Source organism: Poromitra crassiceps (genome assembly GCF_964638095.1).
Source record: "Poromitra crassiceps genome assembly, chromosome: 9".
Lineage (NCBI taxonomy): Eukaryota > Metazoa > Chordata > Actinopteri > Beryciformes > Melamphaidae > Poromitra > Poromitra crassiceps.
The window spans coordinates 27,978,999-27,997,847 of NC_139630.1; the positions used below are offsets into that span (position 1 = coordinate 27,978,999).

Consider the following 18,849-nt stretch of genomic DNA (forward strand, 5'->3'; position numbering starts at 1 on the left):
ACTAATGTTTAGCAATGGCCGTCACAAAATGGCAAATAATGGCAGCAGCCGTTTCATCCAGTTAATGCAAGCAAAAAAAACACAGTTTTAGACTTGTTTTTCCCTCCAGGGGTGAATTACTGACGAGTCAGTCTGTGGACATCTCTTGTCCTACAGACACGAGATGTTTAGGTTGGTGGAGAAAATGGGTGTAGGTGAAGAAGAATAGAAGGACTCTTCCTCCAGTCAGTGCTACAGTAGCTGAATGGAAAGCGCCCACTAAGACCTGTCAGGTCTTAGTGGGCCTGTTTGACACCTCGTCAAACAGGCCAAAAAATAAAGACAAATTGGGTTTTTCCTCAGACGAACCACTTCCTTCCTGAGCGATGAATTCCACCTAAAAGTACCCGAGCCTGGAGCGAAGAGGGGCGACAGGGTCCCCAACACTTCCTGCTCCCCGGGGCCCGGCTGCTCTGCGGGAAAGGGGGGGTCAGACATCAGGCTCCTTCGCCCCGCTCTGTACCTGACTGTGACTCCAGCTGTCTGTCTGTCACTCCAGCTGTCTGTCTGTCTGTCTGTCTGTCACTCCAGCTGTCTGTCTGTCTGTCTGTCACTCCAGCTGTCTGTCTGTCTGTCTGTCTGTCACTCCAGCTGTCTGTCTGTCTGTCTGTCACTCCAGCTGTCTGTCTGTCTGTCACTCCAGCTGTCTGTCTGTCACTCCAGCTCTCTGTCTGTCTGTCTGTCTGTCTGTCTGTCTGTCTGTCTGTCTGTCTGTCACTCCATCGGTCTGTCTGTCACTTCATCTGTCTGTCTGTTTGTCTGTCACTTCATCTGTCTGTCTGTCTGTCTGTCACTCCAGCTGTCTGTCTGTCTGTCTGTCACTCCAGCTGTCTGTCTGTCTGTCTGTCTGTCACTCCAGCTGTCTGTCTGTCTGTCTGTCACTCCATCGGTCTGTCTGTCACTTCATCTGTCTGTTTGTCTGTCTGTCACTTCATCTGTCTGTCTGTCTGTCTGTCACTTCATCTGTCTGTCTGTCTGTCTGTCTGTCTGTCTGTCTGTCTGTAACTTGAGGGGGGAGGGACTCACGCTCTGTCTGGAAACATCTTATTAATGCGCTAACAGTTGGACAGATGGTCATAATAACGGATGCTATATGGTTATTACACAAAGTCCCACTAAAGAACAGCCAGTGTTTTACATCCGCTGCTTTGTATCTCATTCCGGGCCGGGTCACAGGCCGGGTTCTGGTGGCGTCCCACATGAAACAAAAAAATGTTGTAGTCCCAGCGGAGAGAATAACATTTATTTTGCCTGGGTCCCAGGCTGACAAAGAAAAAATGCTCCAAAATAAGGCATGTCCAATACACACAGAAAGGTCATGGCCAATGAAACAGATTTTTTTAAAGAAGAAAAAAAATCTAAATTCATGTCGGTCATTAGTAGTAGAACATCAATCCCCTTTTCAAACATGTGAAAATGAAATGCCGTTAGTTATTATAGGCATAGTTTGCATAGCAAGTTAGTTGGCTAACTTGTACCATGCAGCTAAAGTTAGCATTGTAATGTTAGACAGAGCTGTTATTGCAGTGAGCCGTTAGTTTTTTTTTACCACCACTATCACATGTTATACTGTAATTAGCAAAACACTGAACTCCATTTGATGTCTCCAGGTCAAGATGCAGTTCTTTAAAATAATATTAGCATTGTGGATAATATAGTCTTTTTATGTGAATAACATTTTGGGTGAAGCAAGATTTAGCTATTCCAAGAAAAGTGGCAGCAGTCAGGTAGGAGCTAGTGTAGAAGTGAGTGACTAAGCTAATAACCATAAAAGAATAATTTACCCTAATGAGAAAAGGAGCAAAATATTGACGATGGTTAAAACTGAATAATGACATCACAACAGTACAGTTTAATGTTAATTTAAAATGAGATATTCCGCTAAATCTGGCTTCAAATGGGCAACATTTTAGAAATAGCTAAATGGACCGATTGATAAATCGATAAATAAATAAATCATGAGTGGATTCAGCGCACTTTATGGGCAGACTGATTGAATCATTGCAGATCTATTCATACCTTAAGTCACCTGCGACATTTTTTAGCCGGTGACCTTTTTGGCTTTGCATGATGCCACACACACACACACACACACACACACACACACACACACACACACACACACACACACACACACACACACACACACACACACACACACACACACACACACACACACACACACACACACACACACAGAGTCAGAGAAGGCTACAGTTCCGCCTCCTATGCATTAGGTGTGTATGTGTGTGTTGATGTGCTGGCTGCCATGTAAACTTTTTATTGACTCAATAAAGCTTGCAGACGTGTGGCTCCTGATATATGACAGCAGGGCTGTGTGTGTGTGTGTGAGTGTGCGTGTGTGTGTGTGTGTGTGTGTGCGTGTGTGTGTGTGTGTGTGTGTGTGTGTGTGTGTGTGTGTGTGTGTGTGTGTGTGTGTGTGTGTGCGTGCGTGTGTGTGTGTGTGATGCTATTCAAGGATAGTCTCCACTAGGGGTGTCACGATACACCCAGTTTACGATACGATACGATATGATACAGGATATTGGGTTCACGATAACGATACGATATTTTAACAATATCTTTTTGCGATCGATTTGTAAGTTGAGGGGGCATCCTCCACGTTAATTTGAGTAATTTCACCATTTTCATCCTCCATGTCTGTAACGTCCCTCGTCTGTTCAAACAAAGCAATGGAAAGGAGAGCGAGCATGCAATCAGATGCAGATCAGTGCCCCCATGTTCAGCTTCTTTTTCTCGCGATATGAGATTTCATCTCAACGATGCATATTGTCACGTTTTGATATCGTGATATACCGTGGGACGATATATTGTGACATCCCTAGTGTCCACTCATGACAAGATAAGATAGACATGCAGAATCCATTTTAGTTTACCCTTAATTCTCTACTACTTGTTCGCTTCCATTCTGAATTATTCTACCCTGATTGTATTCTGTCCCACTCTATTCTATCCCAGTTCAGTTGTATTCTGTTCTGTTCTATTCTATTCTATTCTATTCTGTTCTATTCTATTCATAGTCTATTCCTCTCCTTCTGTCTTGCTGTCACTACTTTACTGCTGAGGCTGAGAGAGGAAAATGTCTGTTCGGGTGTGTCAACCTGTCTCTCTCCGTCTGTCTGTCTGTCTGTCTGTCTTTCTAATGGTGCTTGCCTTGTTCCTTATCTGTGTGTGTGTGTGTGTGTGTGTGTGTGTGTGTGTGTGTGTGTGTGTGTGTGTGTGTGTGTGTGTGTGTGTGTGTGTGTGTGTGTGTGTGTGTGTGTGTGTGTGTTGCTTTCTGACCGTATGAAGCTGGTCTTGCCAGTGGAGTACTGTCCCACCAGTAGCACCATGGGCTTGTTGTCGAAGTCGGCATCCTCCAGCGCCGGGGAGTGGAACTCGTGGAACTTGTAGCACTCCTCCAGAGGCAGCAGCTTGGTCTTGTAGAGTTTCTTCAGGCCGTCGCTGACCGTCTGGAAGACCTCTGGCTCCTTCTTCCTCCGGTCGTCGGTCCCCAGCCAGCTGAACATGGCTGCTGGTGGCTGATCTGGAGAGGAGTCTGACCGCTCCGATAGGTGGAACTGATAAAAAAAAAACGCTGTCTGTTGATCAACTGGATACTTGTGACAACTTTATCTGCCGCTCATCAATAGTCTGTTGAAATAGGTTTAATTTTGCAAATTGTGAGCCTGTTTTTGTCTCTCGAAATATTTTAATCTGATACCCAATAACCTTAAAAACTGATAATTTAAGGAAAAAAATCTGATAATTACTCTAAAACTAACTGCTACCTAGAAAAGTAATTACATAAACCTCTAAGCACTGTCAAACCCCACAAAGTCAAACATGTACAGTAGGCTACTGTAAGCCAACTATAAACAGTCCCAGGCAAGTCTGTCTGCTGGACTGTATGGGTGGTGGTTGATAATGACAAGTGTTTAGCCTGTGGTTAAATTCTAATGTATCTACAAGCCGTCAGTCTTCATCTATAATAACGTCGACACACGAAAGCTGTTTTTCTATCTGTCAAAAACTCAAATGTGATCCTTCCAACGCATCCTCCTCATTCAGTCCATCGGTTCTCCAGAGTCTGTCCAGGCCACAATAGCAGCTCTGGGCCAAACATATCATGCATTGAAAATGAGTTTTGCTTGCTTACCCCACAATCAATTTCACACACACCATACACTGCAGCAGAGGAGAGCCTAAATCATTCTGCTCACGCACAACAGCACGTTACCGCTATTCAGTCCGGGAATGTCGTCCAAAAGGCAAGCGGAGCTAACGTTAGGAATCCCCCAAAAATGATGCACCGAGCTGCTGTCTGTCACCCCAACCAGCTTATTGTTCAGCTGCTCTGGCGCACTTCAGACCACAATAAAAGCCAACTCATTCACTTAGCAGCGACGCTTCTGTCGTTTTCCAGTCAAAACAATAACAATATATACGGTGCGTGCTGAGGTGTTCTCTCTCCCCCTGAGCAGTGCTGGTGGATGTAGCAGCAGCTGATGTTCTGCAGCTCAATTTAAATGCCGAGGCGAAGGAGGAAACCCGAGCCGGGCGGAAATGCCCAACTGCTGGCAAAGCCCCACCCAGTGATGCCGCGGCTGAAGCCGGTCCCGGCGACGCCATGTCGGATGAGGAGAGGAGAGGGGAGAGGAGTGGAGAGGACCAGAGCGGAGGAATGACAGCGCGCCTCCCAGCGTTCATAGAGCTACAAAAGGACCATTGAGTCAGAGAGTGAAATTAGATCCTAACGGGTTTTTTTTTTATCTCTATTATGGAGAGCAACAATGTAGCAAATAATCACAGAAGTTAAATTATTTTCACATCTTTAAAAAAAGAAGAAAACCAGATCTGATGATCATTCAGAACCAAGCTACCTCTCTAAATGCTGGTTGATGACTTAGCCTATTAGGTTGAGTGAATTGACCATACATGCTGAAATGATTTATTCAGGTTCAGATTTCACAGAAAAGGCTTGTTGAGAGCAGCATACTGATGTCATTGAAGTGGAATCCGTTAATATTTAAAGGTGTTTGCAATTTGACCACCAGATGTCACTGTTCACTCTCCGCTATTCATTTTATATGGGGGGGGGGGGGGGGGGAGTCAAGATTAGAGTTCACTATCACAGTACCAAAGAGAATAATGCACAGTTTTGAGTCTTGAATTGAAAGTATGTACAAGTAGTTATAGAGTCCAACGTTTTGAGGAGAATGATACAAAATATTGGCAAGAGCCCAATGTAGGCCACTTACAAAAACTAGAATAGAATAGAATAGAATAGAATAGAATAGAATAGAATAGAATAGAATAGAATAGAATAGTTGGGCTTATGAGTCTTAATATTGTTTATTTGAACTTGCGTGTGTAGTGTGTCTTGCAAGTTGCAATAAGACCAAAAAGAATGAAACAATATCTCAGAGTAAAACCAGTTCAGTAAACTGGATATACAGTAACATTCATGTACAGCTTCAGTTATCACTGACTGGTTTTACTACATTGAGTATTATGTAAATGTTAAACTGAATGTGACCACAGTGACATGCATTGTTCCCTGTTGTCCCTGGAGCTGCTTGGGTTTCATTATTCCCACTCTCTGCTGCTTTAAATGCAGCTCACATGTAAGGAAGAGGTGATATAGTGCACCAGTTCCAGGAACTCACAAATAAGACCGAAGAAAAACAATGCAGATACCTGTGGGTGTGTGAGGCCTGAGGGGTTTACCAGGGTAAAATATGCACCATCAAAGTGAGACATGAAAGAGAAACTCCCACACATATCTTAAAGCATATGTTAGCACAGCTTCCTGCACATGACATTTTCAGTAGTTCATTATAGACAGAAATTAAGGAACAAGAACAGTATAAAAAAGAACTGAAAATTAATAATTTCTTTCATTAGAGTAGACTGTATTGTCGCAGTCTTGTCAACAAAGAACAAAGCTACAAAAAGACCATTATTGAAAGTAATTTGTTGGTTATTTAGTGAAGTTTATTTGCACAGGGATAAAACATAGAAGAGATACAAACACAGATGTGATCATTCATTTGGCAGCTCAAAACACCCAGAGTTTTTTTTTTTTTTTTTACATCTCAAATCAAAGCAAAAGAACAGAACAACATGAAGTTCTACAACTATTCATTTCATATAAGATATAGGGTAGTTTGTTCATAATTTTCTGAAAAGAAACAGACAAAAGTCCTCGGTAGAAGAAGGCTGGATTCCCTGGGGACTGTGGTGGAGAGAGGCATACACCGCAAGGTACAGGCCATAATGGACAACACCAGCCATCCTCTCCACACCACCCTGACAGGCCAGAGAAGCAGTGGCAGGGGCTCATGACCTGACTGGACTCTGGTGCAATTCATTAATTAATTACATCACATGCGTGGACTCTGTGCAATAACGGGAACTGGAACTGGTGCAATTTTATCATTTTTACTACACTAATAATATTATCTTTTATTGGCACTTTTTTTTTTTTTATCAGATTCAGATTTTATCAAGATTTTATTTTTCTCTATGACTCCATGTCGTTTTTATGTTAATCTATTTTTAAGATAACACTGGTTTTAACCCCTGTGTATACTTTATTCCTCTCTTCTAATGTGTCTTGTCATTTTAATCTGTGTTTATATGTTTTTATCAGACTGTATGAGTCTGCTTGGACACGCGAATTTCCCCAAGGGGATCAATAAAGTATTTATCTATCTATCTATCTATCTATCTATCTATCTATCTATCTATCTATCTACAATAATAATAGAAAAAAAACAACGCCAAAATATTAACTGATTGTCCCAGTCTTTCTTCAATAAAAAAGGCACAGAGAATGCCATCAGATCGATCAGGCAACTTCATAATATTAAGAAAATATAGATTATGTAGACGGGGTGTAAAGTGCTGTAGCATTCTCCTTCTTTTAATATCAACACAGTAATCACAAAGAAAGAAATATGTAGCTCTGAGCAGTGAGCACCAGTGTTTCCTTGATGTATTCAGCAGTGGGCCAATGCAGCAAGGATGTTAAAAGAGGGACGTTATAATCCATCCCAAATTAACCCCCAAAATACAAACAAATATCGCTTCAATGTTTTGTATGCCAAGAACAGTTTTCCAGCTACAACCTCCATTAGAATAGAACTGGGACTAAAACTAAACTAAAAATACCTCCACCTATACTGCTATAATACATGATCAAGTAAACATGGGCGTGGAATACCTACAGTATACTGTAGTCACATAGAGTGTTTTGATGTTGTGTTTAGATGACGTCTTCGGCAAACCACGTGTGAGACGTGGCGCTCCACAATATCCCATAAGTGCTTCCCAAGTGCTTAGCTGGGTTGAGACGTGACATCTGTCTGGGGCGGCCATGGGACTATATGGTTTACATTGTTTTCATGCTCGTCAAACTATTCAGAGTTAACATCGTTATTCTGGAAGATTCCACCAACATCCTGAAAACGACTTTGCCATAGGGCAAGCTTAATATCTCAGAAGAGCTTTGACTCAATAACAAGCACAATTAGCGGTACATCTAACGGTATTGTAAATCCCAGTGAGCGATGAACACTTTAACTTTCTTCATAGTGTGATTTCTTCATAATCATTCACAGTACCGTCAAGGCTTAATGTAAAATACAATTAAGAAATAACAATAAAGTAATAACAGTGAGAGGTATGAATATAATCCTGCTATACTTAAAAGTGCTTGTCCAAAGTGTTACTGGCTCATCCTGATTTGCTCTCATGATTACAGTATGTCTCCCCCCATTGGTCCATATTCCCTTAAAATAATGGGGAAAATATCATCATCTGCAGGGGCGGACTGCATAATCGGGCACGTCGGGCAAATGCCCGGTGGCCTGGCCTGCAAAAAAAAAAAAAAAAAAAAAAAAATTGTGCCCGCAGTCAGGCCACTCATTGAACAGCAGGCCAGGCGCCGCCTACTGGTTTACTAGTGGTTTTATTACTTTATTCGGGGTTAATGTGGGTGCATCTCATTGTAAAATTGGACTTGGCCCAAATTGGGCTTCAAACGGCCCAAATCGGGCTTCAAACGGCCCAAATCTGGCTTTAAACGACCCAAATTGGGCTTCAAACGGCCCAAATATGGCTTCAAACGGCCCAAATTGGGCTTCAAACGGCCCAAATTGAGTTTCAAACGGCCCAAACGTGCGTCGTCCCGTATCGGCCTGGCCTGCTTGGTATCTAATGCCCGGCCTGAATTATGATCCCAGTCCGCCCCTGATCATCTGTGTCTCCTACTGGTCCATGGGGATCACTAGTTTCCAGTTGTTCAGAATATCATCATCTGCCTCCCATATCATTATCCTCTCTCTCTCCGTCCCTCTCTCTGTCTCCTCCTCTGACTCCTGTCCCACTAACACACTCTCCAACCTCAACTCCCTCTCCTCCTCCTCCTCCTCCTCCTCCTCCTCCTCCTCCTCCTCCTCTCGTCCCATCCCTCCCTCCCTCTTTCTCTCGGTCTCCGTTTGCGACAACACTAGCTTCCTGGTTTCGGGATCCCAATTAACGCAATTGGTCCCCTCCTCTTCCTCCTCTTCCTCCTCTTCCTGATCTGAAGCCAATCTCAGAATGCCGTAGTCGTCGGCAATGTGACCCCATTGGCCGGTGCGGGGGGTAGGCGTGTCTTCGGCGTGCTGCGAGGCGTAAGGGCAAAGAAGGGGTGCCTCCTCTGTATCCTCTCCTTCTCCCACCCCACCATCTATCAGTCCCTTCCCCGTTTGCGGAAGTAAGGGAATATGGAAGAGGCCAGTATGGGGGTCTCTGTTGATACGTAATCCTGAACACTCTCGGTCATCCCTCTCTTCCTCCATCTCTTCCTCTACCCTCCCCTCATGAGCTTTTCGTGATGCCTGATTTTGTACCTGCGACCGTGTGTGCGCCTGTACTAATGTGACCGTCTCTGCCCGTGTGTGTGTTGGCGCGTGCGTGTGTTGTGTTTTTTGCGGCAGGTAGGAGTCCGTCTGAGAAGCGTCGGCAGTAGCGGGAGGACCGTTCTCTCCTCCCCACTCTTTCCGTTCACCTCTCGCTCCGGAGTCCCCGCCGTCCGGATGATCTCCGCCTCCCCCGCTCTCTCCCTCGTCTCCTCGCTCTCCAACAAATCCATAGTCCACAGACTCGTCTCTCCAGGGTGCTGCTGCCCCGGGCGCCGGGAGCCTCCCGGGGTTCTGGAGAGCGTAGCTGGGAATGTGAACGGGCAGAGCCGGGAGCATCCCGGGGTTCTGGAGGGCGTAGCTGGGAATGTGAACCGGCAGAGCCGCGGATGGGAGCTGAGGCTTGGGGCACGCGGGTTCCGGGGTGACCGGCGGTGGCTTGCTGCTGATGATGGATGACTGCTGAGTGATGAGGATGATTCTTGTAGGCTCTGGGGAAAAGGTCGGTGGAGGGCAGGGGAACCCAGTCAGCTAGTGTGAGGTTGGTAGAGGAGGAGTTTGGAAAGAAAAGACTGACCATTAGTTTTTGAAACATGAGGGGGGGGGGTGGGGATGCATTAAGTTTCATCAAACTATTAAACTATTTCACATTATACCCAAAGCAGCCATTTTGTGTCTAAAATGCAGGAAGTAACACAATATAAAAATTAGACGGCATACACTGACATAAATTGTAGTGCCTCCATCAGGCCAACAGTGTTGTGTTTTTAAACACATCAAAATCACACCAATGATTTCTGAGATATTATATTTGAGTTTGCTTTTTTTTTACCCTTGATTATAGTGATTTGTATTTGTAAGGATATCTGCATTTGTGTAGCAAGATGTATGTTTAAATTGGACTGCAAGAGTTAGTCTGTCAAAGTTTGATAAAGGCCTGTGTGCATGTGTGTGTGTGTGTGTGTGCATGTGTGTGTTTGTGTGTGTGTGTGTGTGTGTGTGTGTGTGTGCGTGCGTGCGTGCGTGCGCGCATGCATGTGTGCGCGCGTGCATGTGTGTTACCAGTATAGGCGGCATCTTTTGGCCTTCCCCCCTCAGTGAGCGACAGAGCAGGTAGCCGGCCACCACCAGCATACACATGCAGACCGTCGGAACCACAATACCCACAACCACCCTGTGTAGCTGGCCAATCACGGGGTCTGGAGGGGGTCGAGTGAGACGAGTCAATCAGGCGGTTGATGGGAGACAAAGATGAACGTCAAGCTAAAATGAGGCCGTTTTTCATCGTCACTGAGCAACTAAGGAAGCTGAGATTTTGGACATGCCACGTTTATATAATATGGCCATTTTGGCCATCACTCAAACCCATACACACACAACAAAGGTGTTTTGAACACACACGTTCTCTCTGGTATCTCTCTCTCTCTTATTTTTGTATTTAGTCACATTTGTTTCTACTTGTTAAAGACAAGTCAAGTTTACTTGTATAGCCCTAATTCACAAGCATGTCTCAGAGGACTTGTAGAGAATATGTCTAGCTAAATCTAGCTGACACAACAATAACAATTACAGGAGTAATAATAGCAACATGATCGAACAATCATATGATAGAGAGAGACAGAAACAGAAAGAGAGGAAGAAAGGGGAGGGAAATGCGGGGGAGGAGAGAGCAGGGAAAGGGAGGGGGTGGGGAGGGAACAGGGGAATGTGGGGGAGGAGAGAGCAGGGAAAGGGAGGGGGTGGGGAGGGAACAGCGGAATGTGGGGGAGGAGAGAGCAGGGAAAGGGAGATAAATCCCCCCCCCACACACACACACACACACACACGCATACACACACACACACACACACACACACACACACACACACACACAACACAACACACACACACACACACACACACACACACACACACACACAGTTGTTGTACCTTGTGGCATTGTGATACAGTGCCAGGCGGAGGGTTGACATGTGACCGGCATGGAGAGGAATCTTGCCGTGGCAGAGAAGCAGTACTCTGTGTCATACTCCATCAGACCATAGGTGAACAGACCAGAGTCCATTGGGAACTGACGCTGCACACATTTATACATGCACACACACACACACACAGAGTCACACATTACAGATCTGACCAAACGCTTCAGTGGTCTGGCAAAGATCATTCAAATTCAACCTACTTGTGTGTAACTATTTTCAACAAGCCGGCATTTCTGATCTTTTCTACTCACCGTCTGGTGGTTGCGACGGGTGCTGTTGACAGAGAGCTCGTAGAGCATCTGTGGGTACAGTGTTGCCATGGAAACCTCTGGGGTGTGGCTGTCAAGCGGATGTCTTATTGGCCCCTTCAGACCGATGATGGCGCTGTTACCCTTCATCACCACGGAAACCAACGGGGGGCCAAAACTCGCTGTAGAGGTGGATAGTATGGAGACAACAATATTTAGTATTGTACAATTAGTGGAAAGCACAAGCTAGCTAAGCATTGTGCCATATGCATAAGCACCCAGTATCACAGCACTGCTACCAATGTCCTCAATGTACTACAGTAAGTGTAAATGTAAATCGGAAGTTGCCCAAAAAAAAAAGTAAAGATTAATAGTAGAGACATTTTCTGAAATCAAATTTTTTTTATGAACATCTCTTTAACTTACTGTCAGACTTTGGTGCAAATCTGTCTGTCACCGCCCATTTGGAGGCTGCTCTCTTGCCCACAGCCCGGACCCTGGCGTAGTATTGCTCCTCCAGATCCCACGTCTCCCTGGTCAGATCGCACCAGCTCCGCACCGTATCCGTACATTGTGACACCGCCCTCCAGTGCACCCGGCTCCCTCTGCTGCCCTTCACTGTGTCCCCGTAGCTGGGAAGGACAAAGAGGACCACAAGAGCCAGCTAGAGATTAAGATGACAGATTCACCATCGACACACAGTGAGATTAACCTGACAGCTCCTATATGGAAAAAGGTTGGTCAAGATGCACAAATAAGGAAAAGTTGTACTGGTCTGCAATTATGAAAACAACAATCAACTTTGTTCCTGGAGTTTCAGTTTGCTGGAAAACCTCTTTGCCCACATGTGACAATACATAATCTATCTATCTATCTATCTATCTATCTATCTATCTATCTATCTATCTATCTATCTATCTATCTATCTATCTTTTTTTTTTCTTTTTTTTTTGTCTAATGTGTCTATGTTAGCCATTTGGTTATTTTATTTATTGTCTGTACTGGTACTGTATACTGTTGTCATACTGTCTGTCAACTTTTGTTACTGTAACTTTCTGTCTGGATGCTGCTTGAACAGGTCGCACTTGAAAATGAGATCCAGGTCTCAAGGTGATTCACCTGTATAAATAAAGGTTAAATAAAATAAAATAAATCTATCTATCTATCTCTCTATTTATCTCTCTATCTATCTATCTATTATCGGGAAGTACCTACATGGCATACTGCACTGTGAAGTGTGTGTTTGGCGCTGTGTCATTCCCAGGAAGCCAGTGCACCACATTCCTCAGATTCACCGAAGAGAAGACAACATCAACGGGGCTGGCACGAGAGGAGGAGACTGGAACAACAGAGACGGAAGGAATGGGCGAGAGACACAGAGTGACAAAGAGAGAAAGAATGAGAGAGAGAGAAAGGGATCAGGACGAGTGATAGCGATAACACTGCTAACGTATACACAGCTGAACACATGTGCAGAGATCAGAAATGGATCATCAATGAATGATTGATTTTATTTTAATTTTTAACATATCTGAGGAGTGTGTGGTGGTGTTGTTGTTGGCACATATTGGATAAGCAGCTTTAAGGACTTGCAGGCTGGTTGACTACTTTGATGATTTATTGATTGTTAGGCTGGGTGAGGTGCCAGCTAGCTGGCTAGATGAGTTGCTAGATTATTGGATCAGCTTTGACAGCATACCATTTGAACTTCCCCTTTTACAGACCATGTGACAACTCATAAATACCTTCCATATCAGCTGCAGCCTGCAAGCCATAAACTGCTGCTCCTTAAACTGGCTCAGCACCCTGAACGGGACATTGCCATGTTTCTTGTGGGTTCCCATTTGCAAATCATGTGATTAATTGAATCCTTTACACACAATATATAAGAATTTGAATTGATGTATTCAAGTCTTCTAATTACAATATAAGAGAGTAGTAGACCTTTTCCCCCTGGGAGTCAGGTTACCAGGGGCGGACTGGGATCATAATTCAGGCCGGGCATTAGATACCAAGCAGGCCAGGCCGATACGGGCCGACGCCGCCGGCGAAAAATTTGGGGCGTTTGAAGCCCAATTTGGGCCGTTTGAAGCCCAATTTGGGCGGTTTGAAGCCAGATTTGGGTCGTTTAAAGCCAGATTTGGGCTGTTTGAAGCCCGATTTGGGCCGTTTGAAGCCCAATTTGGGCCGTTTGAAGCCAGATTTGGGTCGTTTAAAGCCAGATTTGGGCTGTTTGAAGCCCGATTTGGGCCGTTTGAAGCCCAATTTGGGCCAAGTCCAATTTTACAATGAGATGCACCCACTTTAAACCTGAATAAAGTAATAAAACCACTAGTAAACCAGTAGGCGGCGCCTGGCCTGCTGTTCAGTGAGTGGCCTGGCCTGGCCTGCCAAAAAAAAAAAAAAAAAAAAAAAATCTGCAGGCTCTAACAAGCAACAGGCTGGTTAGCTCAGATGGTAGAGAACCAGACTTACAATTTAACAATCTTGGGGTTCAGGGTTCGAATCTCACCTGGAGGGAGTGTTTATTTGATAAGGATATCTTTCACTTTATATTAGGGTGCAAAAAGAGTAACAAATGGACAGGTAACGATTCAGTACTCATAAACTACATAGTATGATGCACCACTTTACAATAGGGTACACAAAAAGAGTAACTAATGGACAGGTAATAATTAAGTAATTAAGTAATGAATAACTAACAATTAACTATATACTCCCAAACTGACCATTGACTAACCATTAACTAATGAGTAATTACTCTACTAAGGAACTAACAACTAATCATGAACTAATGATTAACTACTATACTCACAATGTGACCTTAACTAATGATTAACTAATGATTAACTAATAGGCTACATTCACGCACTGACATTTTGGAATCATTAAGTAATGATTAACTACTCTATTCACGAGCTGACATTTAGTAATCATTAGGTAATGATTAACTACTCTACTCAGGAAATTAGATACTAATCATTAACTAATGACTACCTACTCATTAACTATGATTAACTAGTGATTGACTAATGCCAAATTTTTCATTAGCTACTCATTAACTGGCTATTAGTTAATGGTTAGTTTACTAGTAACTACTATAGGATTTGTGTACGTTATTGTAAAGTGTTACCATAGTCTAGTATTACAATTAATAACAGCTATTCCGCCTACCTGTATGTTTTACAGCTCCGAGGTAAAGAAGGATAATGACAGTCCACATCTCTGTACGGAGCCACACAGGTCATATTTTCACCACCAACCCGACGCTGCTCTCCTCTGGCTGAGGCACGCTCACATTTTCCAATACACCTGCTGCTCGCCTTCTTGCAGCCAGGTCAGGTCTGTAGGCTATATTTCCACTGCTCCGCCAAACGACTAGTAAGATCGCCTATACAAGTCTTTTCTTTTCTTTCCTTTTTGGAAAAATAAACCTATAGTTTGGCTACTGCAAAGTATTTAGTTCGAGGAAAACAACAATAATAGCCTGTTTCCCGGATCAATGTTTCCCCGTGTATGCGGAAGGAAGGAATGTCACTGCACTTGTTTGCACACATTACACCTGCACTAGACTTTGACACTATGCGCGTGTGGGTGAGAGAGAGAGCGAGAGAGCGAGAGAGAGAGAGAGAGCGAGAGAGAGAGAGAGAAGGGGAGGGGAGCTGTAGGCAAGATGCCAAATAACTAGGCTACAATCAAAACAAAAGGTCGTCTCTCCACTCCGATTTCCAGGTAGAAGCTGGGTGCGTGCTTTAGAATCTCCCATGAAATAATTATGAAAAGCACATGTTTCAGTGCAGTGCAGTATTGTCTTGCCACATCTAAGCTTCAGGAGAAATTCCTTCCATGAGTTAAAATTGAGTCAAAATGGTCAACTTGCTCTACTTTGTCTTTGCTCCAGTCCCTAGTCAGTATAACTCTGAAGTCAAGTCCCAGGTCTAATGCAGACTATCAAGTCAAGTCATGTAATGAATGTCCAGTCTGAAGTCTATATAATGTAGAACAGCAAGTCAAGTCAGAAGAACAGTTCATTATCAATTTAATATTGAAAAAATATTAATTTTCAATGCAATATGGTTATAATGGGATTGGGATAATAACTTGATAAGAGCATCATGACTTTGATTTTTCAAATCACTTTCAACATCAATCAAGTCAATCATTCCATACAATTGCATTAATTCTTCTGCTGGAACAAATCTAATAACTAACAATTTAAATAATTTACACAAACACAAGATCTTTTCTCAAGACTTTAGAAACCTTAAGTCAGTGCCCAGCTAGCAGATCATGGGCGGGCCACCGTCGGCAACCGCAGCGGCTCCGCTACGTTCTTGCTCATCGGTTATACAGCGGTCCGACGGCGCACCAGATTGCAAATATTGTTATGCTAATATCCCAGTGGTTCTCAACCTGTGGTAGGGGTACCGGGTACCACTGATGGTACACGAGGCCCCCTGGTGGTAATTTCTGTAGGTGGTACTTGATGTAAAAGGTTGAGAAGCACTAATGCATGCAATCAGAAGCGTCATGCCCATTGTAACTGAGGGGGCAATTGCCCCCTCAGATTTTTGAGGTAAAAAAAAAAAAAAAAAAAAACTTTTTTTTTTTTTTTTATAAACATAGGCTATAATATTATAGGCTGTGTATGGTAGTTGAAACATAGTTTCAAGTTTACGTTTATGTATGTTTGTAGTTAAAACAAAAACATAAATACTGTATAGGCTACATACAGTACAACACAAAAGGCTGTTATTTACCCTTTGTCGCCACCTGGTGAGTAAATATATATAACTAAAACCATTAGAATTGACAACCGGTCCGCGACTTTTTTTCCCATGTATCTACCAGTCCTTGGCACAAAAAAGGTTGGGAACCCCTGCTCTAGAGCAGTGGTTCTCAAATGGGGGTCCGCGGACCCCCAGGGGTCCGTGGCACTTTGCCAGGGGGTCCGCGAAAAGTTTTCAGGTAAATTTTTTTTTTTTTTTTTTTTTTTTTTTTTTTTATTAAAAAAAAAAATGCTACATGTTACTTATTCCTTCTCAAACTACTTCCTACATGGTGCTGGTCTATCAAAATATCTTGGCTGTCATTGATTGTGTTGCATAGTGGTTTTCTGTACTGTTGACAAATTGTGATATTGTAAGTCGCTTTGGACAAAACAAAAGCGTCTGCTAAATGACGTAATGTAAATGTAATGTAATAAAAAAAAAAAAAAAAAAAAATTGCAAAATCTTCATAGTTCAATGAAAATAGTTTATGCTTTAAATCTAAAATGGTTCATGGATTACATTCTATTAACAAACCTATCAAATTAAAAGTCAAGCACGTTACAGTGGAAACAATTAAGCTTAGCCCAAAATCACAAATCAGAATGAGGGGGTCCCCGGTACATTTTCTATCTTGTAAGGGGTCCTTGGCTGAAAAACATTTGAGAACCTCTGCTCTAGAGGAAAGATTTCTACCTTCTGAAAAGGCAATACCAGCCAAAATAAACATTGTGTTACATTGCTTTGAAACATGTGGTCTCCCTTTTTTGTCAAGTCCATTGAGCCTGGGCAGTGGCAATGTACTTAGTCTGGTGATTATGGATCTTTCCAGGAGGCTGAGCAGTTTGGAAAATAGCCTTATGGTTACACCTGCTCAGTCTGTTAATTTAAAATTAGATATTCCTCTAAATCTGGCTTCCAACCCCCCAAATTTTTTGCCGCCCTTTGGGCGGCGCCAGAGTTCGCCCCCTCAGATTGTTGGCTTGCATGACGCCCCTGCATGCAATAATGCATAATAATTGAAAGAACAGATGCAATTAATAATTGAAAGATTGAAATTGAAACCTTTTATTTGTGGCCATAAGAAATTTATAAAGTACAAATAGCAAGACTTGACATTTGTGCTAAAAAATATCAACCCAAAAATAAAGTTAAAAAAGTGTAAACATTTTAAATCAATGGTGCAAATAGGAAGACTTGAGAACGGCGCAAAAAAATATCAACCCAAAAATAAAGTAAAAAAGTGTAAACATTTTAAACCACATCTAATAGTGCAATATTCAAAACAAATACAAAATACGGTACTATTAAAAAAACAGCAGCACAAAAATAACCAAATCCAAATAGTATGTTTTCTTAAAAAGGGATACGCCAACTTTTTGGGAGTTTCGTCCATTTGCCATATCGCCCACACATAACAAATCAATGCAGAACCCCGCGGCAGTTAACTAGTATGAGTTGTGCCAAACAAACATTAATATCTCAAAAACTATACATCACATCGCTTATATGTTGACATTCTGAGTGAGCAGAATTAGCTCAGGAGTTTGATGTATAATATATGCATGTCGTGTTAAAGTTGTGTGAACTGTCGCAGTTTTTAAAATGTAAACAGGGTCAGCCGGCTAGACTCAGACACTGAAGCCTCCCAAAGCTCACGCTCCATATGGTTCCTTTGCCACCCAGTGACGTTCACAGCCACCAAAGAAAAAAAATAAGCAACTCAAAACCAGCAGGGGGAGCCACTAATATAAAAATTGTCTGTCCAATCAGTGGCCATTGTACATCTCTGGCTGCAGCCTAGGCCAGCCTGTGCATCGATGCAGCAAAAACAGAAACGAGAGGGGGGGGGGGGGGGGGGGGGCAGACTTCTTCAGGACACATCACTGTTTGTCCTTCGAACGTTGTTTACGTCCCCCGTCGCGATCTGAAGCCCCTTTCAGGTAGGATCGGACTTGCGCCTCCACCTGCTCGTCAGTCACATCCTTCAGGTTGGCTGTTCTTCGAATGGCTCCTAGAATGATAATTAAAACAAGGTCAGTAATAAAATAAGATACAATTAAACAGTGTGTAAGACACTGTATTAGTAGTCCTCATCATGAGTACTTACTCTGCAAAATGTCCCTGAGTTTGAGGGTTTTGAATGCCGTTTTGAATGCCAGTCCAGTCCAGTTCACCTCTTTGGCCAGAACGTTTGTCATTAGGGACGCCATCATCCGCCATACGGCATCTTTAACATTTCTGCCGCCCTTAGCAGATAGATGCTTCACCTAGAAAGACAAGACAATATCTTACATCAGACAAACGTCCAACATCAATATGCAAACAATATGCAAATGCAACATATTTTTAAGTACATCCAAGTACTTTCCATACAAAAACTAACCAGTCTGTCTCCAAAGTTGTTTTCAGCAGCAAGCCGGCTCTCCAACTCTGTGAGCTGATCCTGATTGGAGAGGGGAAGCCCAAGGTCTTCTGGTGGGACGTCTGCAGAGGCGACAGTCACGGCGTTCCGCACTATTGCCAGCTCTGCCTTTAGGTCTCGTATCTCCTCCCTCATTTGCACAAGGAGTTTAAATACATCCTCCAGAGTACATTGTGGAGGACCTAAAACACAGAACCAATAATGAATGATTAAGAAACAGTTATACAATTCAAACAATGTGATAAGATGGTTGTGAAGCAAAAAACAAACTAAAAACAATAAGGAGACCCAGACAATCACCTACCATTGGCAGCACTGACACTGGGGGTAACTGGGCGTGGTGGAGATGGGCTCCAAAGCCGACATGCACGTGCATGACCTAAAACACAGAAACAAAAAGAAAGATTGGTCTTTCATACAATTCAAACTACGTAATAACATGATTGATAAGAAGAAAAAAACAATGAGGAGTGTCAGACA

The 18,849-nt window shown here is 43.1% G+C and overlaps 2 protein-coding genes across 2 annotated transcripts in view; both read right to left on the bottom strand.

Annotated features, from left to right (window-relative positions):
* The window catches only part of LOC310782732 (EH domain-containing protein 3-like), a 28,174-nt gene extending 24,368 nt beyond the window's left edge, over positions 1–3,806 (bottom strand). Inside the window, 1 exon segment of the mRNA XM_083643460.1 lies at positions 3,343–3,806. Within this exon segment, the coding sequence (XP_083499586.1) occupies positions 3,343–3,569 (227 nt within the window). The 5' untranslated portion in view covers positions 3,570–3,806.
* Positions 3,807–8,312: 4,506 nt separating this feature from the next.
* On the bottom strand, positions 8,313–14,721 carry il20ra (interleukin 20 receptor, alpha; the record flags this gene model as incomplete). Its single annotated transcript, XM_083642915.1, has 7 exons — positions 14,350–14,721; positions 12,391–12,514; positions 11,602–11,807; positions 11,179–11,357; positions 10,878–11,022; positions 10,011–10,147; positions 8,313–9,479 (listed from the first exon to the last, which is right to left on the bottom strand). The coding sequence occupies exons 1-7, from the start codon at positions 14,396–14,398 to the stop codon at positions 8,313–8,315; spliced, it is 2,007 nt and encodes a 668-aa protein (XP_083499041.1). The 5' UTR covers positions 14,399–14,721.
* Between the last annotated feature and the right edge of the window lie 4,128 nt (positions 14,722–18,849).